Source organism: Rhinolophus hipposideros (genome assembly GCF_964194185.1).
Source record: "Rhinolophus hipposideros genome assembly, chromosome: 9".
Classification (NCBI taxonomy): domain Eukaryota; kingdom Metazoa; phylum Chordata; class Mammalia; order Chiroptera; family Rhinolophidae; genus Rhinolophus; species Rhinolophus hipposideros.
Window position 1 is genome coordinate 49,049,292 of NC_138055.1, and position 26,820 is coordinate 49,076,111.

Here is a 26,820-nt window from a genome sequence, read left to right on the forward strand (position 1 = left end):
CAGTCACTTTTTCCTTTGAGATGATAATACCAAGAACCTGACTATAAAGTAATCAATCTCAAGTAACTTATTCACAAATAACCCTGATAAAAATGCTCCATGACTCTGTGCCAGGGAAGCTGAGTCAGATTGAAACGGGAAGAATTGGGTTTCTGTCTTTCTCCCTGCACCCCTCAGGGCTGGTGGAAAAACTCCAGCTTAGTGACATTTCAACTTAATATCAAACTAAAAGTAAAGATTGCTGTCCAGCAGCCCGGCTGCTAGAGTTACACATTGCCCCAGCCAGTCTTGGCACTTAGGAGACTAGGAGGCCAGTTGAAGTATGGTGACCACTTTGCTATTACTCCTTTATTCCTGGGGCCTCTATTTCCCTTTAGTAAAATGGATATAATATTTTCTTCCTATGAATCTGTAAAATCAGACTGATTTAGAAAAAAATTCAGATTGCAGTAAGTTCATATTTTATTTGGTTGCCTTCTGTATCCTTTGGTCTGGCTTGTCCCCTCAATCCCACCTCCAAAACACAGAGAGAGAGAGAGAGAGAGAGAGAGAGAGAGAGAGAGAGAGAGAGAGAGAGGAGAGGGGAGGGGGAGGGGGAGGGGGAGGGGGAGGGGGAGGGGGAGGGGGAGGGGGAGGGGGAGGGGGAGGGGGAGGGGGAGGGGGAGGGAGAGGGAGAGGGAGGGAGAGGGAGAGGGAGAGGGAGAGGGAGAGGGAGAGGGAGAGGGAGAGGGAGAGAGAGAGAGAGAGAGAGAGAGAGAGATTCCCTCCTAATTTCTTCCCTTTGCTGAGGGATTGGGTCCCAGTTTTAACATTGGATATACTTTCTCTTCTTCAAACCATGTGGATTGAATTTTTCACTTAATATGAAAAATGAGGAAAATAAAGCTCAATAAAATACAATTTCTTGCCCAAATCATGGATCTGGGACTCAAATCCTGGTTTACTGGCTATGTTACACCATTTTTATCAACAACTCATTCCCTTCTCTCCCAGTCCCTTCTGGCTAGGGTCTGCCCCATCCTTTTAGTTTCCGCTTTAGTCATTGGTGACTGTTCACTTATTGAGAATTGCACTTTCATCCAATTCTGCCTTTAGACTCAGCTGAAAATTTAAAAATATATAGGAATCGGCAGCACGCTTTAGTTCTTTTTCCAGAAAATATAAATTGGCAGAAAAACTTTTCCTTACAAATTTTTTCCTTACTATAAGAGGAATATATATTCTTCATAGAAAATTTAGGAAATAATAGAAATGTATGAAGATTAATAGCTAACACCACTCATTATTTTTCTGCCTACAAATATCTACCCTTCCCCCAGTTTCCTTGAGAAATAATTGACATACATCACTGTATAAGTTTAAAGCATACAGTATGATGGTTTGATTTACATGTATTGTGAAATGATTATCACAATAAGTTCAGCTAGCATCCATCATGTTATATAGATACAATAAAAAGAAGAGACAAAGATCTACTTTTTATATTTTAAATCTATTTTTTTATTCCTATTCCTATTTTTTTATTTCATGCAATTGTTTTTTAATTTAAGTTTACTGGGGTGACAATTGTTAGTAAAGTTACAATTGGGATTATAAAGTAATTATTCTTGTTTTATCCCACTTAATATTACACCAAAAATTTTCATTTCATTAGTGATAGTTCAAAAACATTTTAATTATATTTCAGCCTATGAAGGTACTAGAATTTATTAAATAATTCCACAATTTTGCACATTTGCAGTATTTCAAAATTATAACCCATTATATGTTGAAAGAATACATTAGTACATAAAAGTCAAATTACTTCTCTGACTGTTTCCTAAGAATATGTTCTTAGAAAAGAAATTATGGATCCAAAGACATGATTATTGTATTTCACAGTTTTCTATTGCTGCCATAACAATTTAGCACAAATGTAGCAGCTTAAAACAGCACTCATTTATTACCTCACAGCTCTATAGGTCAGAAGTCTGGCTGGCTCAGCAAAGTACTCTCCTTAGGAACTCTCCAGCCTCAGATCAAGGTGTTTGAGCCCTGGGCTCCTACTTGGAGGCTCAGAAGGAGAATCATCTTCATGGCTCATTTGTTAGCCAAATTCATTTTCTTCTCAGTTTGCACATGGTCTCCTCCACCTTCAGGACAGCAATAGCAGGTTGAGTCCCTCTCATGCTTTGAATCTTTCTAAGGTCCGCTAAAGAAAATTCTGATTTTAAGGACTCATGTGATCATTCAGGATAATCTCCCTATTTTCAGGTCTCTACTTCAATTACATCTGTGAAGTCCCAATTGCCATGGAAAGTAACATTCTCAGGTTCTAGGGATGAGGGTATAAGCATCTTTGGCAGGATGTACTGTCTACTACAAACATTTTTTGGGGATCTTTATAAGTATTGCCAGAATGCTTTCCAGACAAGCTGAGCCAAGATTTCTGCCACCAGCATTGAATGAGTGTGCTCTACTCCCCACACTCACCAGCAAAGAATATTATCTTTTCTTTATTTTAGTATTATAATATGACAAGCAAAAACAATTGTATTTGTGTTTTTACTTGCATGTCTTTGATTCACAGTGAAGTCAAACTATTTGTAAATATTCATTCACCATTCATTTTTCTTCTGTGATTGCTTGTCCATTGCCCATTCTTCTATTAGATTCTTAGTATTTCCCTTAAGTTTTATTATCTCTTCACACATTTAGGATATTTTGCTATTATTGTGTAGTACTACTTTTAAAAATTTATTCTTTAATGTACAGGATTATTTTTTACTATTGTGCAGTCACATGTACTCATCATGGCTTTTGTGAATTTTTTTCCATTGTGTTTTACTTTCACAGGCAACTTTCAAATAATTCTTCTTAAAATGCCAACTGGTTGATTTGGCTTTCATATTGAATTTGTTTCATTTTGGTGTGTGTTGTGAAGAAAGGCTCGAAACTGATTTCTTTTTGCAATCAGTTCATTCAACTCTGTCTGTGAAATAATTAGTACAGCATTTTTATTGGGAAAAAACTGTCATGATGAGGCATGCAACAGAAGCAAAGGCTATACACATGCTGCTTCTGCACATGAAGGAAAATACAGAGTCAAGAGAACATGGCAGAACTTCCAATATTGTAAATAAGAATTGATGAAGTAATATCTCCTGTTTCATTTACGTGTGTTTGTAACAAGGGCTGAGAAAAACTAATAAAGTTGATTACAAGTAGCCAGAAAGGGTTTTTGATGTCCTGGGCCTGTCTAGGTAGTATGGGTCTCCTAGCCAAGATTCAAAGTGACTTAGAAAAAGTTATTTTGAATTAAATATCTGTATAAAACAAGAACTAGGTGAGCATACAGTAAATAAAGCTAACTATAAGGCAAAAAAAAAACCCTATACATATATATACCAAAAAAAGAAAGAAAAGAGACTCTTACCTTCCATATTTGAAAATCTAAACATTAATTATGATAGTACCATTCCAATGAATCTTATCCTCGTAAGACAGGAATTGTAGGACTTCAAGCTGTAAAGATCCTAGTAAGACAGGAATTGTAGGACTTCAAGCTGTAAAGACCTGGCCCCAGAAAGATGTAGTTAAGACACTTTTAGGAAAATGAGTAGGCATGCCATAAGCTGAGAAAATACATTTGCAATGTGACAAAGGACATGTATCCAAAATATATAAAGAATTCTGACAAATCCACAATAAAGAGACAAACAACCTAGTTTTTAAAATGGACAAAATATTTGAATACTTTGGAAAAGGATACATGAATGGCCCTTAAACACAAGAAAGTTTCCATTACTACTTATCAAAGAAATGGAAATGAAAATCACACTGAGATACCATTTCACACTCCCTTGAAAGGCTATAAAGTATAAAACACAGCCAAATGTTGGCAGGGATATGGAGCAACTGGACCTTGTATATATTACTGGTGATAATGAAAACGGTAGAATCACTTTGGAGAACTATTTGGAAGTTTCTTAGAAAGTTGAGCATATACTTATCATATGACCCATCATTCTCACTAATAATCCGTTTCTACCCAGTCCCTAGCATTCCCATGTTGCTTTTCTTTCTCCCAAATCTTTAATATCATTCTTTTACTATTCTCATGTGTCTAGTCCCTCTTTTTCCATCCCAAATGAATTCTCCTTAGTTAACCACAGAGAGACTCATTTCTTCCACATTTATTCTAGGAGGCATACATGTAACGCCATAAAATAAAAATGGTTTAGGATTAGCTGTGTATTTTGCCTAAATAAGATGGCAGCTGTTATTGTTTTTGTTTTTGACAGTTATAGATGTTAGCTATATGTTAGAGGTAGCAATGAAAATAGAACATATACCAAGAAAGATAATGCCATCTGGATTAAAAATTTTTTTCTTGTACAAGTAATTCACAGCCTTCAAAAATAGATAGAAAAATCACATCATAATCAATAATGTTGTAAAGATTTTGTAGGGTGTCAGATGGGCACTTGTCTTATTAGGGAGTCCACTTCATGGACGGTGGAGATGCCTGACCACTGCAGTGTACACCTGAAGGTGAAACTGAATAATACTGAATGTTAACTACAATTTAATATATACATATATAGTCACAGAATGTGGGTTACAGCATAGGGAATAAAGCCAGTGGAACTGTAACAGCTATACATGTCAGAGGGGTCGTAGATTGGGGGAAGGGGGTTATCACTTTGTGAGGGGTGTAAATTCTAACTATTACATTATTTTGTACACCTGAAACAAACAAAACAACAAAAAACAGAAAAAAAGGAAATCACATCATAGTCATTTGAAAAGTTCGTTTTATTATATACTAATATACACTTTCTGTAATAAAAAAGCCTCCCAATACATTGAACCATCTTATAAATGAAATAAGAAAATAAAATTTTCATCTGTTTATAAATGGGGTTAAATTAGCCAGTACAAGAAACCATATGTATGTCTGCCCTGCAGTCTAGGTGAACTCATCCTGAAAATGGCCATGAGAAACAAATGGTGCTTTATTATTTGGCACTGTAGTATTGCTCTTGAATATTTATAGAATTACATGTATTGATATTTTCAAGTTAGTCATCTCAAATGCAGAGTATTCAAAATATATACAGATTGTACAGTTTTCCATTTTTTTGGATTATTCGTTGCTATTTACATTTAAATACATTCAGATTCAACATTTTTTAACACTCAGAAGGTATCTTTTTTTCACTTGCTATCTTGATACAGTCTTTAGATGAATGAAAATATATCTTAAAGATGCTACTTGGCAATTTTTTTCTAATAATAGTAACTCAAAAGTTATGATAGCTTCTAGTAATGCTCAAATTCCATAACAAAGTGCACCATTTTACAGTATTATTGCCTTTAGAAAATAATATATAAAAATACATATTTTCTTAAGGCCCAGTTTAGAAAAAACAATTGAAATATGATTTAATATTATCATACTTATATGGTACTGTATTCATGATATTTGTATTCATACTTGGCTCTACTGAAATATAAAATATATAACAAGTGTTCTTGCTACTGATTTGAAAAAACAAGTAGCAAACTCCAGAAATTCCAGGTAATGATTTTTTAAATTTTTAAATCCATTTCATGTATGTTGTAGAAGTGAGCAGAAATAATAGTTTGCTTCTCTTTGCAGTGTTAGCATTTTTATTTTTATGGAGAACCACTCAACATTGTATTAAATGGCAAATGAATGTCAGCAAACAAGGTAAAATGAGCTAAATGCTACTTTAGACATGCTAAATTAAATGAACAACCTTAGTATTAATAATTATTTGCAAATAGGGACTTCTTTTCTTGTAGATGATTATGATGTTATTGTAAACATTAAAGAAGAGCATTACTGAACTATATATAACTTAGGTTTCAAATTTAAAATATCCCCAATAGACAGATACATACAAATGGATTTTTGCACCCATCAACTTAATTCCCTGCCCCCACCCCCAATAATATAAACGTTTTGACTGCAAAGAGAGAAAACTACACATGTAAAAAATAAAAATCAAATGTACCATACATTAAAATTCTGAGGACTACAGAATAAGATCATATACATAAACATATAGCAATCACAGTTTCCTGCACTGAATGTTTATCAAATAAAAATGTATCAAACAATACTGGGTAATGTATTTCCACATGAATCGTGGTCTTCTAAAACTTCTGAATGAGAATGGAAGACGAAAGGGAAAGCATTGTTCAGTGATAAAAGTATGACAAGAGGACTAGGAATAACATTTAAAAAAGCAAATGCTTCCAGAACAGGCAGTTTAGCTATAAAGCGTTATTTTTGTTGTTGCTCTACACTTTACATAAAACCCCTCTCTATGTTTAGTAAGATGTTTTAACATTTACAAAAAAAAAAAGTCTAGTGAATGAAGAAGTAACTAATTCAATGTCACAAACAGGATGGGCAAAATACTCCTCTACTGTTGACAATAAGACGTTCTAGCCTGGTGTGTGGTCACTCATGTACCTTACAGGGACAGCTCATAAGACAGCCTTTTGCCTCTGTTATTAAATAGACCCAGAATATTTGGTACAAGATTAAGGAAAGGCATTATGTGTAGTGATACCTTTCTCACAAGGGTATTTTTATTTGATATTCTGAGAATACAAGTATTTGGTACCTTTTTGGCAGGGGCGAGTAAGGGCAATGGGAGGGGGAAAGATATTATCTTCTGACCATTACACACAACTACCCTTATTCTGCTTGTATAGCAGCAAAAATACATCATTTCATGCTGCTCTAGTAAAACCTGGGTAGAAATGTGCACCACAGATTTTAAACACCTACACAGCCATTTTTGACAAAAACGATGATTTTCTCTTCTGAAGGTGCTTGGTGATGTTACTAGTAAACGTCCTTGGAATCTTCTTGTTATAATCAATATAACTCAGATGTCTTTTGGAGCATCATTTGCATCATTTCCAGTAGAAAAAGAAAGTATTTTTCCTCGGGTTAGTGATGCTTGGAATTTGGGGGATTGTAAATCCAGTCAATTATAATGAGCGCCATGCTTCCCATCATGAAAATGATACCAACCACAAGGAAAACCAAAGCCTGTAAGTCAGAGAGAACTTGTTAGGGAATAGAGGACCCCTACCTCCTTAGCATACTTTGTGCAAAGTAAATAAACAGTAAAGTGTTTCCCTAAGGCAGCAATCTGATTTACATATTGAATCGTTTTATTCTTATAGCTCAAATGTCCATGTCTAGTGGTTCAGTCAACTTAGAACTTTAGCTGGGGAAAGAGGGTGAATATAGTGGAGATATTTAACCCCAATGTTCAAAATAGAGTAATGGTTCATTGATTTGGTGTATCAAAATGATGGAACACCTGTGCTCTTTATAAGTTAAGTGAGAGAAAAACATTTCATGACCTAGGGAGAGCTCACAATCTTTTAGGTGAAAAAGGGCAGGTCATAAAAGAGTACCATGTATAATATGATCCAAATTTATAAAGCAAACAAATAAAAACAAAAGCCTAATATAGGTTGCATATTCCTTGGAAAAAACCCACAATATGTGTGTGTGTGTGTGTGTGTGTGTGTGTTACAATGTTTTAGAATTTTAACACTGGAAGCAACCCTACGCGTCACCGCAAAGATCAACCTCCTAATTCTATGTATGAGGAAGGAGAGGCTAAAAATTTTTTCACTAGAAAGAATCTAGGATATAAAGTCACTCATTTTTACATCTGACAAAACTGAAAATGGGTCAGGACAAGTAACTTGCCAAGGTCACACTGCTGTAAAAGTCCGAGCAAGATGGACTACATAGAGTGGAAATTTGGGAGTGAAAAGATGGGAGGAGCTTTTGATACCAAACAATCCCAGCAGGTGAATGACTCCCAGGCAAAATTCAGAGTAATTCAGTAAGAGGCATTCTTTTCAAGCCTTAGTATAAAACCTTATTAATCGGTCACTGATAATATTTATTGGAAAAATAATTATTTCTAGTATATGTTTCTGTAGTTCTACTATGGAAAAGAAAAACATACTCTTTAATAAAACTATGTTTTATATCTAAAGAGGTTAACTGGAAAATGAATGGTTCTGTTCTGTATCTCAGTCCACAACAGAGGACAACAAGGTACTATGCAGGGGAAAGCAAAAGCAGTATCTTTTATTTTGGCCTTACACACCTAATGGATATGACCAAAATGTTTAAATTATTTCATAACACTGCTCGGGAGCCTAATTCCTTCCTGCACCATTCCCGTATATAGTGCAACAACAATAGCTGGGTGGTGTAAACTAGCATATATGTGTGGCTGTGGGAAAACTCCATTAGCCTTTGACAGGTAGTAAGGATTCAACACAAGGTATCTCATATTTGAAGAGAAGAAATCCTGGAATCATCTGAGTGCCAGGAATCCACCCCTTTTTCTCTCCACCAGGGAATTCCAGCTCATCTTTGATTTTTTGTTCTTGTTCATAAATTCATTTCTTTGAACTATGTGTGTTTTCTGGTTGACTCTAGTCAAAGAGCAACTTGTAAGGGGGTGAAATTGCAAGGCTTACTTACCCCAACCTTTTGGGGTGACCGAAGAGGTTCTTTCTTGACAAGTTTAAGATAAAAAGCTGCTGGAAGGATGAAAATCAGCATAGTAGCAGAAGAAGCCCCTGAAGAGAGAAACACAGGACAAATCAATGTCTTTTGCAGCAGGTCTGATTCGGCAAGGTAGAGACACTTTAAAGACACCAACTCTAAACCTGCCCTAATCTTCGCACTAAAAGCATTAAAGCTCATCCTGTTTGCTTATTCAAAGATATGTTTATACAGAAAATTAAAATGTACCTAACATTATAGCTGCATATTGAATATATATGTATAATAAACAATAAAAAGACTGAATATTACAAATTTATAGGAAATTAGAAATTATGTCAACACCTATTACAGAGGTTGAACTCATCACATACGCTTCCTATCCACTTCTAGCTTTTCAAGTTGGTAACACCTAATAGATAAAAGTTTTACATTGTATTTAAAATTGGAGCAATCCCTCAAATCAACAGAAGAAAAAATAAAATGTATTAACAGACCCTGTTAAGGGAATTAAATATATTTCCCTTAACAGTTAAGGGAAATAATGTGTTTTACAAAATCGACCTCCTTTTCCTCCAAAGATATCCTTTAATGCTCAGCTGATACAGACTTGAGAAGCATCCTCTAGGTAAAATCTACCTTCCTGGGTTTTTGATAAGACCTATGTACAAATTCTGGGTCCACTCCAAGGTACATGACTTGACTTCTACGTGGTTCAGTTTCCTCGTCGGTCAGAAAAGGCAATTGGACTAGATGACCTATAAGGTAGCTTTTAGCGCTAACATTTTCTGATCCTGTGCATAACTTCTAGTGTCATCTGGGAGGGAGGGAAGGCGACCAGTTGGAGCCCCACTGGACTAATAGGAATCCTGTGTGCCTGAGATGGATTGGGGATCCTGGAGTTCCCAACAGTGGCTCCCTATCCACCATTTAAGGAGATAGCAGCTTGAGTTGACTAAATAAAACACTTTCTGAAACTTACCTATGAATCCAAAGATGTATTTTATAGTTGGCACAAGGATGACCAAAACATTATTAAGTGCAAGAAGCATGGCTGCAATCAGGAAATGTCTTATCCAGCTGAAGGGTCTTCTGGGAAATAACAGTGTGGTCACAGATGTACGAATCTGCAACACGAAAGCCAAAGGCAAGGTCATTGCTTTATTTGTTACTTTATTATTTCAAATATTTTCACTGCTCTGGAGTGTTTTCTTTGTTTTTCATTTTTCTCCCAGAAAAGATTTTGATGCTGGTTTTTTCAAAAGGATTTTTTTTAATCTTTATTGTGGTAAAATACACATAAAATCCACCATCTTAACCATTAAGTGTATAGTTCAGTGGAATTAAGTAAATTCATATTGTTGTGCAACCTTGATGCTGAATTTTGATTTTTAAGATAGTGTTATTTTCCTTGGTGATATATCTTATGCTCACTTTCTCAGCTTTCAGAATTTTGTCTTCAAAACAATCTCAGTCAGAAAGAGATAAAATAACAGATATGAGATATATTTCAGAGACCCAGGAAAACCCTTGTTGATTTCTAATCATGTCTTATCAGTCTGGATTAAGCATTAATTGTGAGCAGTCAGTTGATTTGCATGGAATTGGGAACAGAATTTTTACAAACCTGGGTTGTTCTTAATTTTGCATTGTAATGAATATGTTTCCCACCTGATATTTAAAAAAATATGATACTCTTTCTGTTTGCGCCTTTCTCTTTCTCCCCTTTTACCTTCTTCTCCTCTCCCCTAATTATAGATTATAAGACACAAAAGACAAGGAATAGGACCTAATAACCTTGACATTCCTCAGAGTTTCTAGGTTAGGTCTTGCACACAGCAGGCACTCAATAAATGTTTAATTAAATTGAACAGAACAATTCTTTTCCCTCCCTTCAGGATCCTTAACAGATTTCAGCCCTATTTTAGCAACTGAAATAAGTAAGCGAAGGGTCAAGAGAGGCTCCATTTGCAGCCACCACTCAAGTTACTCTGATGTAACTGGATAAAAAGATCCTTGTGAGTAGAGGGAGTGCCAGTTACGTCTGAACAGCTTAACAAAGTTGAAAATACTCTTATCTTTGGAATCTTTTAGAGGACACTTTTGACAGTGGAATTAGTCTGTTGGCTTTTCAATAAGTGAGCACTTCAGTTAAGCTGGGACTTTACATTTTTTAGAAATGCTGGGATTGATTTTTATTTTAAAATTTTACTTCTGAAGTCTCTTAATGGCACGGAAATGGGAATTTACTTAAAAGAGAGAAAATGTAAAATATATTTTGAAACACATGTATGAAATGACAAAAACTTCGAGCTGAATTGCTTGCAGTTTCTAATGTAACATTCCTTTCATACCACTCCACCAAAAATTAAAACCATCTGTTCAGGTTTAAAAGGCAATTTCATTTCCAGAATTGCAAACCAGATAGTCTCTGGAAATGATTTAAGACGGACTTTGTAGCAGATTTTAAAAATTGGATTAGTGAAAATTATGAAAGTCACTCTGAAAAGTAGAACTGAGGAAAGCAAATGCTTTGATTTTGTTTTTCCCAGCAGCCTATAAATTACGCCCTACACTTAGTGCTCATTCAATATTGTCCAAACTGGACTAACTAGTAGGTCTAAAATAAGCTTTCTATGGTATATACACCGTGCTTAATTAAGGATTTATTTGTCCGAAAATGCTAAATTTATAGAATAAACAACTAGAGTAAACATTTTTCAGACAGTTCACATCTACGTACTTTTTAGTCCTTTGTTGCAATAATGCATTGAATTCAATAAGCTGAGTTCGAGGCAATCCTATATGTACAGACCCTCTGAATGTAAATGGTTTCTTAAGATCTTATGGCTCCCAGGAAGACTAAGATTTGGCCCAATGGTGTAAGAGACAGTTTACAGGATTAATGGTTGGAGTAAATGGTGAAGGCTTGCTCCTCATATGAATAACGAATAACAAAACCCCAAAGAAAACAGAAGATACATAGAGTCACCAGTGAAGAAGGCAGCAGGGCAAACAGGTAGATAGGAGGCTGCTGGTGGTGGTAGGCTGTAGTGGAAAAGAAACAAAGGGAACTTGCTGGACATTCCATGTTAAATGCTGTCTTAAATGGTGAGCCTGGGATCTAAAGATCCCCAGCAATTAATTCTATTTGCCTGTGTCAGGATAGAGGCAACTCTAGCTTATTACCCACAAAGTGTTTCCTGCTGTTTCATTTATCTAAGTGCCCTTTTCTTTACAGACACAAACTGATAAGAATCTGGAAATGTGGGTCAGATGCTATGAATGGGAAACGTCCTCAGCAACAGCCATGGCTTCTGACTGAGAATGATTCCGGAAAAGTTCTATGGAGCTCTAGAGAAAACCTCTGTTATTTCCAGAAAGTGTTCTGAACAGGAGCCTTTTAGGAGATGCTCTGTTCTAACGTGGGGACCCAATGTGAAAGTCAGAAATGTGGAGGCAGAGTGGAAAGTGGGAGTTCTGAATTAAAAAAAGAAAAAAAGTCAATTCTATTGCAGAGGAGTAAATAAGAGTTTCACTTTGCATGATTACTGAGGACAAGAGTATTGGAAATACCTGTGAATCACTATTCTATTCCAGGTCATAGCTACATCTGCCATATTTCTATGCCTTATATCTACATATACTTCAGAAGAGGGTATCTGAAGGCAACATACGTGAAAAGAATGAATTTGCTATGATAAAACGAAGTAGAAGTAGCTAGAGAATCTGAGACATGATCTCTTTTTTGTAAGGTGTGGCGGGTGGAATTTGAGTCTGTATGTTCCAGGTGGAATTTGAGTCTCTCTGTTCTTGATAAACCCGCTGGGATTATTTATGTTTCTGTTTTTCATGGTGTTGTGTGAATTTTACTGCATAAAGGCAAGCACAAGATAATGTGGCATTATTAGTCCTTGGGGAGGAGGTGTAGTCCCATAATAGACACCCCTGCCCCATGTCATCCCCCTCCTACTACTAAGAAAGAGAAAAGAAATGTTGGGCTGCTAGTGAAAAAGTTAGAGTCTTAATTCACTTCATATACTTATTTGTTCAACAGACATTTCAAGCCGTCACTATGTGCCTTTTACCAAGAAAGAAAAAACTAACCTAACTGGAGAAAAGAAAGATAATAAATACATTAATCAAAGGAAAAAACTATCCAACCATCCAACAATAACAAAACCTTTCTCATATCTTTTTGGGCTTCAAAGAAAGAGAGCCCAATTATTTGTTGAAAAAAAGGAGAAGACAAAATAATACCTAAAATGGACAGATTATAACGCAGATTAGGTTTTATTTTCTTGTATGTGGGGATAGCAAGGCAAAGTAAATAAGCTTCTTATTGGTCAAGACTTTCTTAATTCAAAGAAACCTGTCAAGAGAATCATGCTTTGACTCAGCATTTGACACACTGAAAATCTTGGCTCTAAATTGTAAGAGACAAACAAAAATACCACTAACAACTTCGATCACTTTGGGGGAAAAGCGTCTGAATGTAGCCTTGTGAGACTTCACAGAGACAGGAAGGCTGGACCTGCTTTCGTTTTATCCATCACATCCAGGGAAGCTTGGTTCAGTTACCCCAGTTCCCCACCCAAACTGGGGTTCATGGCACATGTCAGCAAGGGGAATAGCCTATGCTTTTGCTAGAAAAGGCAGTTCGTACATCTCAAGAAAAGGCAAGATTTATTTGGAGACCTTATTTCTTAATAAACATTGCTGAGCTCATCCTGTGCCGTCACTGCTCATATCTCTAACCTCCAGGGACTTATCACCCAGGGCAAAAGATGGACAATCACACAGATCATCTCAATGTAACATTGTAAGGGTGAAACACAATTACATACAGTGTTTCATAAATGCTAAGGTTGAGTGAAAACGCAGAATTAATGATTTTTCTAAAATTTGCTCCTAACGGTCAATTTTGGTTCTAATGGACATTGTTGTAGGATGTTTACAAAATTACCATTCTTGTCAGTCAGATTTATATCAACGCTTATCTGTCACATAGGGGGGAAATTTCTATGCGGATGTCTGGATTTTTAATGTTGAGGTGAAATGGTCATCAGTAAATGAAAAGATGACTTTCCCATTCCATTGACATGATCACAGCCTTCAATGTCATGCTATGAGCACTGTGTTAATTCAACAGTTACTCACTAGCTGTGTCACCACAGCCAAGTCCATTAATCTCCTGAGAACATGACTTCAAAGCACTATATTCAGGTCTTATGAATAAAGAAATACAGAAGCAATAACAGATTTCTTTTATAAAGTACTTTGATTCAACAGTGATAGGAATGCCTGCTGTGTACCAAAATTTAGTTAGTGATATCTTCACATGCAAAAAAAAAAGGACTCCCGACATTCTTTGCCCAGTTACTCTGTTCGCTTAGAAATGATACCCTCTAGTACACTTTCTGTCTACAGCTGTCTTCTGCCTTGTAGTCATGATGGAGCTGATTTTAGGCTAAAGCTGTGTGTGCATGTCATCTGAAATACTTTCAGATATATGAGAGGCAAGGTATTATTTAAGAGTAAAATATTAGCCAACATAGTAATAAGGATCTGATTTCATGCACTCATGAAAAAGGAATGTGCCAAAAAAATATTTCAGCACACAAACTGCATTTAAAGTGACCACAGTGTCATTATATGAGTAACCCTCATATGCTTGAAACAGAAAGTTTCACAATCTGCACAGTATGGAACATTCTGTACAGGGCAGTGCTGGTTACTGTGTAGCTTATTTTTCCCCCTAAAATGAATAAGTAAATTCAGTGTTTATGAAAGGAGACCAGTTGGCAGGAGAGTGCAAACCTATATTTATCCATAGGTGGTGGTTTTAACTTATGCAGCCCAAACCTCCATGATCAGCTCTGCTCTGTGATCCCAGAAAACCTGACGCCAATGGCAAATGCAAACTCATATTTATAATTAAGTGTCCGTCAAGTCAGAACATATGTACTAATCTATGGAGTCAAGCAGGATTCTTTCATTAAAGCTCCGTGTACTTACTGGGAACAGAACAATGGGCACAGTTAGTGTCACTGCCACAAGGACCGCCAGGCGTACCATGAGGAGAGGGGTGTCAAATGTGTACACTTTGCTGTAAGCATGAAGTAATTCATCTTCAACTTCTCCTACAAAGAGGAAGAAGAGAAAGAGTCCATTTGGTGTTGTCAAGTCAGCACTGGTTACTTATGGTGACATATTATGGAGGGAACAGAGTACAGTAGAAAGAACCCAGGTCTGGGAATCCAGACACTTCTGTTTTTCCCCTGTCTGTGAGCTCATTAGCTGTGTGATCTGTGAACAAGGGGCCCTGAAGTTGATAAGGTTGTAGAAGCTCATATGAAATTGCTGGGAGGCTTTTCTACTTCCTTTGCATTGTGATAAATCTATCTCTGCTCTACAGAAGCATCATAAAACAAAATAGAATTTAAAAACCCCATCAAATGGTGCTCCCCCTCCCCCAGTTCCCCCCCCCAACTTGTCCTGCAATCAATTTAACTTACTGAGTCAGTCAGAAAAATGTAGAAAGTTAAGTTTATACAAAAAATATATTTATGCTGATCACACTGATTAGTGGGAACAAATACTACCAGTTCAATGCTTGACTCCCTGAAATTTGTCTATAGGGCCGTACTTCATGGAAGAGAATAACAATCCCATTCCTTTTGAGTCCTGTTCACATGCCATAGAGGAAATATTTAGGCATAATCAATATATATATATATATCAATATATATATATATATATATCAAATATATATATATGTATATATATATGTATATATATATATGTATATATGATAGTACATTCCAAGATTGAAAGGAATTCAGTCATAGACTTTCTTTTGTTAAGAAAACCATTCACTATAACACAATAGAATGGGATAAGAAAAAAAAAAGTGCCTAATGCTCCAAGCTCTCGGATTCAACTTGACTAGTAAATAGAAAGCAGGTTCTAACTCAATGACATTATACTTTTTTTGCCCTTTGCTTGGTAGTTAGTTATTCCATCAAAAGAGCTTTCCAACATGCAACTGGCTTCATTCTCATTGCTTCTAGACTGAGGAGGACTAGGGAGTGAAGCCAAGGAAATATCATCCATACCTAAAGGAAAATAATTAAATTTGCAGGATTTTTAAAAAATAAACTGTGAGTTCACAAATTGTTGTAACCTGTTAGCCAGGCTGGTTCAGGTCCCATTTTCTTAAGTCTAATGAGAAGTCTAAAATAACATGCTAATTGAGTATTTGTATCTATAGATCTTGCTGCTTATAGAGGGTAATTAAAACAATTATACCCACTCCGGTTAATGATCAGTCCCACTAGGATTTGCACAAAGAGAATGACTTGACAGAGTGACCTACCATAGAAGGTTAGGTAACCAAAGAGGGCAGCAAACAGGTACATGATGAGCATTCCTGTGATGGAAATATTTGATACTGATTGCATCTTCCTTCGGGACCGACTGAAAAAAAAAAAACACACTGAGTTGTGTTTTTTGTGTTTTTTTTAATTTATGAACATATCACTTGTTAGAATTAAAATTTTTTAAATAATGAGAGAACATACGTCTGTGTTGCTCATTATAAAACCTCATTTGTAGTACAGAAGCAGCTTATTTAAATTTGTCTTAGAGAGCTGTGGAGGATTGTTTCCATTTTTCTACTCCTTCAGTGTTAGAAACTATCATTTTTCTGGAAGAGGACCAGTTTATTTCATGTCGATAAGTAAGCTTGTCTACTAAATATTTAAGAATGTAATTAACATAAAGATCAAATTGGTTCCTAATGTAGAAAAACTTCATATTTTATAGTGGATGAGTTTAATAAGGACAAGAACCTACTAGAATCAGCAAAGCCCTACTTCCAGGAGTTCTGGTATTATTACCAGGATGGTTGGTACGATTACCTGGACAGCTTCTGGAAACCATTCTACAAGGCACCCAGTGGCTTAAAATCAATTGTCAGGCTTCTAGAGTAACTGCTACATGTAATTTTCCAAGTGAAATCAAAGACACCAAAATAATTGAAAACGTTCCAAAAATTTTTTATGAGGTAAATCAGAATTTATGGAGAAAGTAATTGCTATTTAGTGAGAACAAAAACTGAGGTTGTTGATGGCTAGGTTTAATAAGTTGAAAATTATATGACATTGTCCTCTAAGGGTAAAGAAGGAAGTTGCCATAAGTGGGCTCCAATCCAGTTCATACCCAAAGAGATATCAACAACCTCAAAGGGAAAAGAGTATTAATGATTCATACATTATCAGCTTGAAGATAAAAGATTGTCTAGCCAGTGTCTTCATTGTAAAGATAAGACAATGAAGGCCAGATGTTGGCACACCTCTGTGGTGTATTCTTTTAGACAAGGGTTAGGAACTGACCACAAGTGACATCAACGACTTAGCACAGACACCCTAACCATAATTTTTGGTCTTCATGGATGTGGTCATTTCCAGTTCGGGTGACATCACCTCTTTCTGCCCAAATTCTAATTTAAATTTCCCATGCAAGCCAAAATCCTTATAGCCGTTAGCTCCTCCTCCCCCTTCTCTGAACCCCTCCACTGGACATTTGGGTAGAGGAATAGGAAAGAAGGAAGCAGATAAGGTAGTGCAGTAAGGGGGTTGATTTACATCCTTTTGGTTAAAGCACGTTACTGAAGAATGGTTGTAGCACAGACTTTCTCTGAAGAGAAAGCTATAAACCATGCTACTGTATACAGCACCTTTGAACATATGAGCCCATTTTCAAAGCAAATTAGAATGCTAAAATGATGGCTGCCTTACTCTTTAAGTTCACTGTAGATGGGAAGGACTTCAGGGTGGCATACAAAAGCAAATGCTAGGATAGGAATTGCATAGGCCGTCTGAAAAACAAAGACAATACCGCATGTTTAGCATTCCAACACAGATGGCAATACCAGACCATCTCAGCTTATAAAATAAAAATTCAGAGGCAACATTTCTAGGTTTATCAGTGGCCCAGGCCTCTCACTTACCCGGGAGTTGAATACAAAGTATTTGGGTTGACACTTGTCATCACTGTGTGCTTCATACTCTACTCCACTGCCATGAAGAGAGCCCTTGGCCTGGTTCTCATCTAGCCCTGAAGGATTCTGGTGGGTGTAATCCATCATGAAGTTCACATCACTCCTCTCAGAGTTGTTGGGTAACAGTACCATGTGCATTGGAAGTGTATTGTTGAATGTCAGATTTCCAGCATTGTGATCCAGAATGGGCAGAGGGCAGGGTATTTGGAATTTCTTGTAAATCACCTAGACCCGGTGATTTAAAACAAACAAAAAAGGTTAGCCTTTTGAAGAAAACAATGAAATGAAAATCCGTATGTGTGGCTTATGGAGTAGAGGTCAGGGGCCTGTGCTGAGGATTCCTTTTAGACTAACAGACAGTGAAGACTTCCGTTAGCCTCTGTCCCAAGGAAAGAGTTGGAACTACGGTTGGCAGGCCTGCCCCTTAGAGTCAACAGGACAGCATTTTGCATGAATCCATCCTAAACTTCAATCATACTCTTCCATGAGAAAGATGATCATTTCCTTGTTCTATTTCATATCTTTTATTTCTTCAAATGAATAATAATATGGGTTATTAAAAATTCCCCTCTCCTCCTTCACCTCTTTGGGGAAATGCTATATAGGTTTTGGCATCCATGCTATAATATTACAAGAAATTCCCTCTTTTGGAGGGAAGTGGGGGGAAGTGAGGAGTTTTCTTCTTTAATCCAACTGTGGACACCGTCTCTTCATGAGTAGCATGTATAAGAGAAAATGACAAATTCATGCAGATATGGCTGATTCTGTAGTCTACTCATTTCTCTTCTGGGCCTCTTCCCTTCTTCTTCCTCCACCTTTCTAAATACTAGGTTATTGTCATGTTCCTGCTTAAAGGGTTCCTTTTGTCCAAATAGACATTGTGTGCCTAAAACATACTATTAGCAAAGGCCTTGACATTCTAACTCAACTATTTTTACACTCATGACTGTTTTCATTCCAAACTAGAAGACAAAAAAATTGCTTCATACTAATCAAGTACTAGAACAAAAAAAGAGAACACTAATTCAGGCACTAAAAGCATGTCATGCTCCCCAAGCTATAAGAATCATGTTAATAAATCACTTACCACACTGACAAAAAACAGCATGCAGGTAAGAGAAAATCCGCTGGTATAACCAAGGTAACCTAGGGGTTAACAGAAATTCTGGAAGGTGAATATGGCATCTACAATCAGTTTACCTAATAGAATATGAAATGAAAATAAAAATTAAAAGCAACTTTACCTAAATTTTTAAGAAGAGAAAGTGGAAGAATGATTCCAACAGACACAAATATGACGAGGTAGTTGCCATTGAGGTACCATTCTCTAGAAGAGAAAGAAAGACCAGAACATTGGGATCGGAAAAGACCATCTAGAATGAGTCACCTGACATTATAGAGGGAACATAAGACATACCCAGTATTTTCTTCAAGTCCCATGAATGCTCTGATTACTTCAGGCAGTTCGTATTTAATGATGAAGAGGTAGCTTGACATGGCTGAAAATGAAAAACACAACAGCTCAGTGGCATGCCCAGTGCTCAAGTCACAGGCCAGTGGTGAGAAGTCCTTGCATTTGGGAAATACATTCTTCTCAGCTCGATGAGCATCTAGTCCCCCAAACGGAAAGAAAAGCCACCCACTGTAAATTTTGTACTGCTTCCAAGTTCTTTTCAAAAATAGACATTTAGCCCTGTGACTCTTGCAGGTGGAGCTGTACTAACGGTATCAATGCTGATTCTGTGTTAAAGCCAGTTTTGAGGTTCTCAGCGAAGCTGCACTTTGCACGTTTTTCCCTTCAATTGTTGTAAGTCATCATAGACTGTCCTGAGTGTGCCTGCTTTAGTGTCTATAACTTGGAGAGGGGTCTGGCAAGAAAAGGCATGGGCCAGAAGAGAGAGGCCAGAATTGCAGGGTACAGCTGGGTAGACTACATGTCATTCTGGCTCTCCCCAGGTGGGTGCCAGGCTGTTCCTTTGTCATCTCCCTGAGGGGCACACAAAGTCTCAGACAACTGATTGTCTAAACTGGATTCATACTGGATTGAAAAGAATATAGAATCTAATAGCTTTTATCCCCTTTGTCAATGAAGTTTTGCCCCCTCTATATCTTAATCTCCCTTTGGCCAAATAAGAAATTACACAAAGTGGCAAAATTGCTTGAGCATGTAGATAAGTGATACACGTATGGTCATGTACTCTTCCAAAAATTTAATGAAATCTACATACCCTCTCCCTGAAAAATGTATATGTATACATATGCATAACACAATTTTGCCTACAATTGTAGGGATTTATGCAACTTCAGACTCAATTAAAAATAAACTGATAAGTCTTGCATTGGTAGCTTTAACTGTATGCTGCATCCTTCTGGTGAATTTTTGCTAACAGATATTTAAAGTAGATACCTGAGTTGCAAATTGAACTATTAATATTAAACTAAGGACCATGAAAGGTATTTCCTTAACCTCAAACAAAAGTAATAAGAGTGATAATAATTCCCCACTTTGTTTAATTCTGCACAATTACTCCATTCAATTATCTAAAATCATCTGTGAAACAGCAAGACGTATATTATTATCGTCATTACGTAGCTGAAGATATAAAGATTTTGAGAGTTTTAATGACATGTCCAAAGTCACACAGTTTGAAAATTGTCATTTCCAAAATACAGGTTCCCTGATTTTGGACCAGTGTTTCTTCTCTATTGTGAAGTGAAGTGATTCTTACAATAGCTGATGTGTCTTTTGCAAACAGTATTTGGTTAATCTTTACAAAGACCTTGGCTAAAGCTAAATCTTGCAGAGTGTAAATAGAGGAGATATTTCTGATTAACTGGCTCTGTGAGGTACCATTCAATTGTAGAGAGCTGTTAATTGCTGACGTTCAGTGATGTTACCAGTGTTAATGTGTTTGGTCTTTGAAAATTCAGAACGACCCGGACCTGTCTGGGTAATGTCAACATTATGCTGCCAGTGTTGAAACATCCCTGGTAAATGTTAATTATTCAGGGGACTGAGAAAATTAACCATTTTAAATGTGGAGTTGCTAACTACAGAAATCCAAATGATTTCCCTTAGGTCAAAATAACCAGTAATCATATAGAGTAGTGAAAGTGAGAGCATTTTCAGGAACAATATATAAAATTTTATCTTACGCCCTTGAAGCCCCGCTTCTTTTCATGTATGTGGCTTGGAGACCACTTGATAGTTTATTCCATTATTCAGAAGCATATTAGTAGCTATACTTTGAGCAACAGAGGTACTTAGCCTGTTGGGTTCAGGGCTAAATATGTGTAAAGTTATTTCAGTTGTCCAAAGAATTAAATTAGATCAACTATGAAATGATCCTACAAAATGTTTGATACCTTAAATCTTGACAAGGCTGAATATTTGAGCCAAATGTAAAGCTAAATTTGATGGGGGGAGGAGGTGGTAAGCCTATACGGTTGTGGCCCGAAACCAGTAAAATGAATGAAACAATCCTGGCATTACTGCCAAATTCTACCCAGGATTGTAGTCTTATAAAAATATGAAGAAAAACAAATACAAATCATTAAAATATGTCTGGATTTTATTTATCTGCTTACTAACTATCCATTATCAGGAGCAGATATAGTTGGATAAAGGTTTATTAAAGGAATTGCTGCATTCCAGACATCCTAAATAATTCCAGTGATTTTATTTATCATGAAGGGTTACCTTTTTGCAAGATCTCTGTGCAAGTTTATTTAGTGCAGCATTGTTTGTAATAGTGAAAAACTGGGAACAATCCAACTATTCATCAATAAGGGATTCAGTAAACCAATTTTGGTATAGTTATACAATGAAAACTTGAAAGCATTAAAAAGAATAATATACAAATACATTCAAGGCAAATTGTTCAATTTTTAAAAGCAAGTGGAAAATCAATATTATCAGATGAGATTTTAACAGTAACAGTATATTTATTATTAAGTTTGGCATAGAGGAAAACCTGGAGTAGTTATTTCTAAGGGTGACTTACATAAACATTTCTTTGTAATTTATATATTTAGTTTTTCATGGTTAGCATATATATTTCTTATAATTATAAAAATACCCATTTAGAAATTAATCAGAAGGGCTCCAAAGAGATGGATATTGAATCTGAGAACCAGGGAGGAAGGAAGCATATACTGAACCCTTATTAGGTGACATACGTTGTCTTATTTCATCCCCACAATGACCTTGTGAAAATGGAATATTACTCTCATTTTCATAGATGGAAAATTGGAAGAGTAAAGTGATTTTCCCAAGGTTACAGATAGTGACAGAAACAGACTCAAATTCAAGTGCATCCAGAAGTCTATTATCTATGCAAGGGTTTTAAAATTTCTTTTCAAAAAAAGTAACAGATCAGATTCCTACAAAAAGGGCCAACGGAGCCCAGAGGTACTAGTTCCTAAAACCCTAGAGAAGCAATGGCTCATGGGAAGGGGGAGGGATGAATGTGTGCGCACACGCGTGTGTGTGTGTGTGTGTGTGTGTGTGTGTGTGTGTTAGGGTTGGAGGACTCTAAGAATAGAGGAACTGAATATAGTTTGTGATGGTCTGATGGTATGACACAGGACACGTAGGGGATAGATAGATAGATAGATAGATAGATAGATAGATAGATAGATAGATAGATAGATAGAGGATAGATTTGAGGGTGGTAGAAAAGGTATCAGAAAGGTCAGTGGAGAAAAGATGATGAAGACCCTTATGTGTTAGGCTAAACAGTTTAAATTTTACAGTGAAAATAATGAAAGAATTTTATGCACAGGAGAAGCAAGAATAGATTTGAATTTGAGAAAGTTAATCTGAATGATGAATTATTGTAGATATGGGAGCAGGAAAAACTCAAGGCAAGGAGACCAGTTAAAAGGCTGCTATAATAGTCTGAGCAGAAATAATGATCACTTGATCTGTGTTGGTGAGAATAGAATGACAGAAGAGAGTCAAGAGGTAAGTAAGAGATAGAATGGGCAGGGGCTGGTTCATATTTGGACGTGCAGAGTTAGGGAGAGAAGGAAAAATTAAGGCTGACACTAGATTTCTGGTTTAAGAAACTAGATACTGCTCCTATTGTTCATCTAGAGAAGAAAGAACAGAAGAATATAATAGCAGGTTTGGGGACTGGGTAGGAGGTAAGGATAAGAGATATTATGTGGGTATATAGTCCAGGCCACGTGGGAGGACATAGCCAGTAAGACATCTGAAATATAGGTCTAAATGCCTTCTGAGGATCAAAGACACAGATAATAGGCCCAGGGAAGCAGATGGGCAAACATATCACCTGGAACACCATTAAAAATACATATTTGTAGGCTTTATTCTGGAAATCATAATTCAGTAGGAATTATAAAAACCTGTAGAATCCAGGTATCTATGGTTTATAATGCTTCTGATGCCTAGCTGTAACAGACTTTGCCTTCGCACACCTCCAGTGGGCTGGCCCCGTGCGGGCTCAAGGACTCCAAAATTTGTCAATGCCCCTCAGAGGCTTGATTTTCAATTTTATGAAATAAATTCAATCATACATATGAAACATCAACTGTTCTGGCAATGACAGAAATGATCACTAATGCTTTAATTTTTCAAAGTAATAATTAAAGCTGTAATGGCATTTGAAATCAAGGCAGGTTTTACTCTAGTCTCTATTTTAAATCTAGAATTCAATTGGTAGGTTTCTATATAATATTTCATTTTTACATGTTGCTATTTTTAATTAAAGAGGGCCAGCAAGTCTATTTAAGAAAATATATCTTTTTAACTTAAAAATTACAGAGCAGTTATTTTTCTGTATTTGAAGTGTTTGTGTATTGCCAAAAGAGTTCTCTTCTGTACTGAACATTTCTTTGGAAAGGTTAAGTCGCCCCTTGGAAACTATATCCCCTTACCTCCAATGTTCTGCATTGTAATGGAAATGAAAGCTCCGATTTTCCCAGGCCATCCAAATGCCTTTTCCCCTAATTTTTCATAAATTAAAGATCCTACAATCAAAGATAAAATAACCTTGTTAAAAAGATTGTTTCAATGACTAAAATATTTCTGTAATGTAATTATATAATAGAGTGTCAAACATGTAAATAAGCACCATATAGAAGTTATAAAACCCAAAAAGATACAGTCTCAAAAACCAATACAAAATAGGTTCAAATGTGCTTCAAAGAAGAAGCAATGGCTTGCTTCATTCACATTAGTTCCATGCAGCAAGTCAAAACTGCCATTTGCTTCATCCATTAAAAATCTTTTTCTATTTGGCTTCCACCTGATCCAATTAATTTTCACTCCTCTCAGTGGCCCAAATAATTAAAAACATTGAGAGACCGTGTCATTGGGGTCAGAAGAAAATGAAATGGGAAAGTGACCCACATCATCGTATAGTTATGGAGCTGTAGGCTGAAATACCCTTTAATGAGGATCAAAATACAACATTTTAGACTTAATGAGTAGCATACCTCCTTCCTTTGAAGTCTTTAATAAGAGGTGAACTGAATAGAGTGATAATATTGCCACAGCAAGCAGCATGATTCTATGAGAGGAAAAGAGAATAGAAAATAAAGTTTCTGTAGTAAGACATAATGATGTTAGGCATTACAATAAATCATCACATGGGTCTTTTCAATCGTTAACTTTCCAAAAGTATGTGGGTTTTGGGGAAGCTGATAAATTATTTTCAGGACTCCATAAATACTCTTTAATGTCACAGAACTGGAATTTGCTCTTTTTGATGTGTCCAAACCTACTACCTCAATTTCCTAACATATCTTGTTTTTAGTATTCCCCCGTAGTAAAATCTCATTCAGAATGTAGATGCTACTATACAGCAAAATTAGCAGATACTGTATCTACTTACTCAGCACGTGGTTTCTATGCATCATGTTTGCATGTTATTCACACCAACATTTATACTGAAGGGCTATTCAGCAGTCTGAACCTTAATCTAAAACCTAGAAATACAAAACCCAAAGCATGTAATGTCTGAGCTCCATTGCTCCTGTTCTGGCACATTAGATGACAAGACACTTTGTGAACCAGAGGGGCAGGCAATTGCCTGTGTAATAGAGAAACAGCGACAGGTAAGTATAGGGTGCAGGAAAATTCCTTTTTTGTATTCCGAATAAGTCATTTATGGTTCAGGACCCTCCACATGCCCACATGCATGAATGGTTTCTTTATGTAGATAGTGATTGGTGCTGCTCCAAAAACAATCAGAGAGCAAAAATAAGAGCAGATAAAAGTATGCATATGATAAATTAAGGAACAATACTAAACTTTACGTGGCATTTTAAAAAAAATAATATTTATGTGTTTTACATGATGAGAGTACACTAAACATTTTCCCTACGATTGACCATATTCTTTGGTAATTCCTACTGAGTTCAGTGTTGCAAAATGTACATTTGGACCATGAGTTATTAATTTTATAGCTACTCTATACTGTGTTCTTATTTTCCACAAAGTGTTTGCCAGAACTGCCTAATCAATGACTTGTTCATATATTTTTCCATATGCCTTATGAACTTACCTATTTTTAAAGAATTACCTAATTCAGATTATATAATTTTGTTCCCTGGAAAAATAATGAGCATTCTCTGTAATCTAAACACAGGCCTGCGTTGGCAGAAAACACTAAGAGTAAAACCAATGGAATCCTGTGTCACTTGCTATGTATTAAGCAAGAGAGCTGACTCGTCTGTGCTGCTCGGACACACAAAACATATCCACGATGTCTAGCAATTTAGTTGCTCTGGAAAAATTAAACTGCTACATGTGTGTAAGCCTGAAATGAGGCCCTTGGGTTTAAAAGTGGAATATTCTCCTCCCATGAGAATGATCTGTGGCTCTAGGATTTAGGGAAGTTTTTCTTTTTTCTAGTCATGGGTGATCTATGCTAACTTTCAAATTATTTTAATAGTATGTATATAATAAGGAGAAGACAGCCTTTTTGTCTTAGAGATAGTGTATGCTACAAAAGTATAAACTAGTTATGTGAATACATCTCTAGCCATTAAAATGAAGAGAATTAAAAAATAAGTTTATTTCAAACATGGCTTATAAAAGTAAAGTTAATATAAAAACCCACTCAGGTAAACAAATATTCTAACTAAAACACTTCAGTGAAAGCACTGACACAATATAAATACTTATAATCCTGCCTGATCCTTAGCCCTCAAATAGCTGTGTGATTATCTAATCATAAGTGATGTTCAGAACATAAATAGCATATATTTGTAATATAAATGTTGCATTCTTAGACAGTTATTCAATGCTCTAGCATTGCATTGGAAATTGTGAACTGCGTTCACACTGATGCCTGAGTAACATTAGACTTTATTCTTGTGAAGAATTCCAGTGCTGCCAACTGTGTCTTGGAAAATACCAGGCAGTACGTAATGCACACAAACATCAGTGGCTGTCTGTCACAGTGCAGTATCCATCCTCCAGGCCAGCTGTGTGACATTATTACCTTAAGGCAACATTTTACCACATTTGATGAAAGTGAATAGATTTGGAAATAAACCTGGGCCACTCGGTAAATATTCCCTGTGCCAAGCAATGTACTAGGTCTTGGGGATACAGATATGTGGTGCGTAAAACCAGACGTGGGCTCAACTTTCTGGAGATTGTAGTGTAGCAAGGAAGACAGACATTAATCAAATGAATCAGACAACTATACTAAAACATTAAAACTGGTGAGTGTATAGTAACGTGGTTTGTCCCAGTCATGGAGGTAGGGTAAGGCAGTGAGGAAGTGAGGCTGAGCTGAGATATGAGGAGTGAACTAAATGAAAAGGAAAAGGGAAGAGGATTCCAAACCATGTGCAAAGGCCCTGTGGTGAGAGGAAACCTGGCACCTTCATGGGATGGAGAGAAGTCCAGTGTGTATCGGCACCCAGGGACATGAGAGATGGGATGAGACATGGGAGCAGCGTATACAGAACTCTGTAGGCCTGGTTAGGGATGGGGTCTTTTTACTAAGAGTGTAATAAAGTCAGATTTGTTTCTGGGAAAGATCTTTTGACTACTAACACCAAATTATCTTAAGCATCCACTGAACAATGAATTACTTGTTTAAATGGTCCTATGGACTGGTGGGGCTGCTGCATCCCTTTGGGTCGTTGCGCGCATAAAGTTTCTGCCACTTGGTTAGGGATGGTTGGTTGAACAAGTACTATGATTAGA

At 36.4% G+C, this 26,820-nt stretch overlaps 1 protein-coding gene across 5 annotated transcripts in view; it reads right to left on the minus strand.

The window, feature by feature from the left end:
- Window positions 1–4,775: 4,775 nt before the first annotated feature.
- The window catches only part of SLC38A4 (solute carrier family 38 member 4), a 66,222-nt gene continuing 44,177 nt past the window's right edge, over window positions 4,776–26,820 (minus strand). For 4 of the 5 annotated variants that reach the window (XM_081058546.1, XM_081058542.1, XM_081058545.1 and 1 more), the window contains 12 exons: window positions 24,093–24,166; window positions 23,532–23,624; window positions 19,048–19,129; window positions 18,875–18,957; window positions 18,718–18,776; window positions 17,580–17,855; window positions 17,368–17,447; window positions 15,945–16,045; window positions 14,585–14,709; window positions 9,549–9,693; window positions 8,543–8,640; window positions 4,779–7,075 (listed from right to left, as the gene is read on the minus strand). In XM_081058546.1, coding sequence (XP_080914672.1) covers window positions 6,974–7,075; window positions 8,543–8,640; window positions 9,549–9,693; window positions 14,585–14,709; window positions 15,945–16,045; window positions 17,368–17,447; window positions 17,580–17,855; window positions 18,718–18,776; window positions 18,875–18,957; window positions 19,048–19,129; window positions 23,532–23,624; window positions 24,093–24,166 — 1,318 coding nt within the window. In that variant the 3' untranslated portion in view covers window positions 4,779–6,973. Of the gene's footprint in view, window positions 7,076–8,542; window positions 8,641–9,548; window positions 9,694–14,584; window positions 14,710–15,944; window positions 16,046–17,367; window positions 17,448–17,579; window positions 17,856–18,717; window positions 18,777–18,874; window positions 18,958–19,047; window positions 19,130–23,531; window positions 23,625–24,092; window positions 24,167–26,820 lie in introns of all 5 variants that reach the window. The other variant, XM_081058544.1, reaches the window with a different exon arrangement.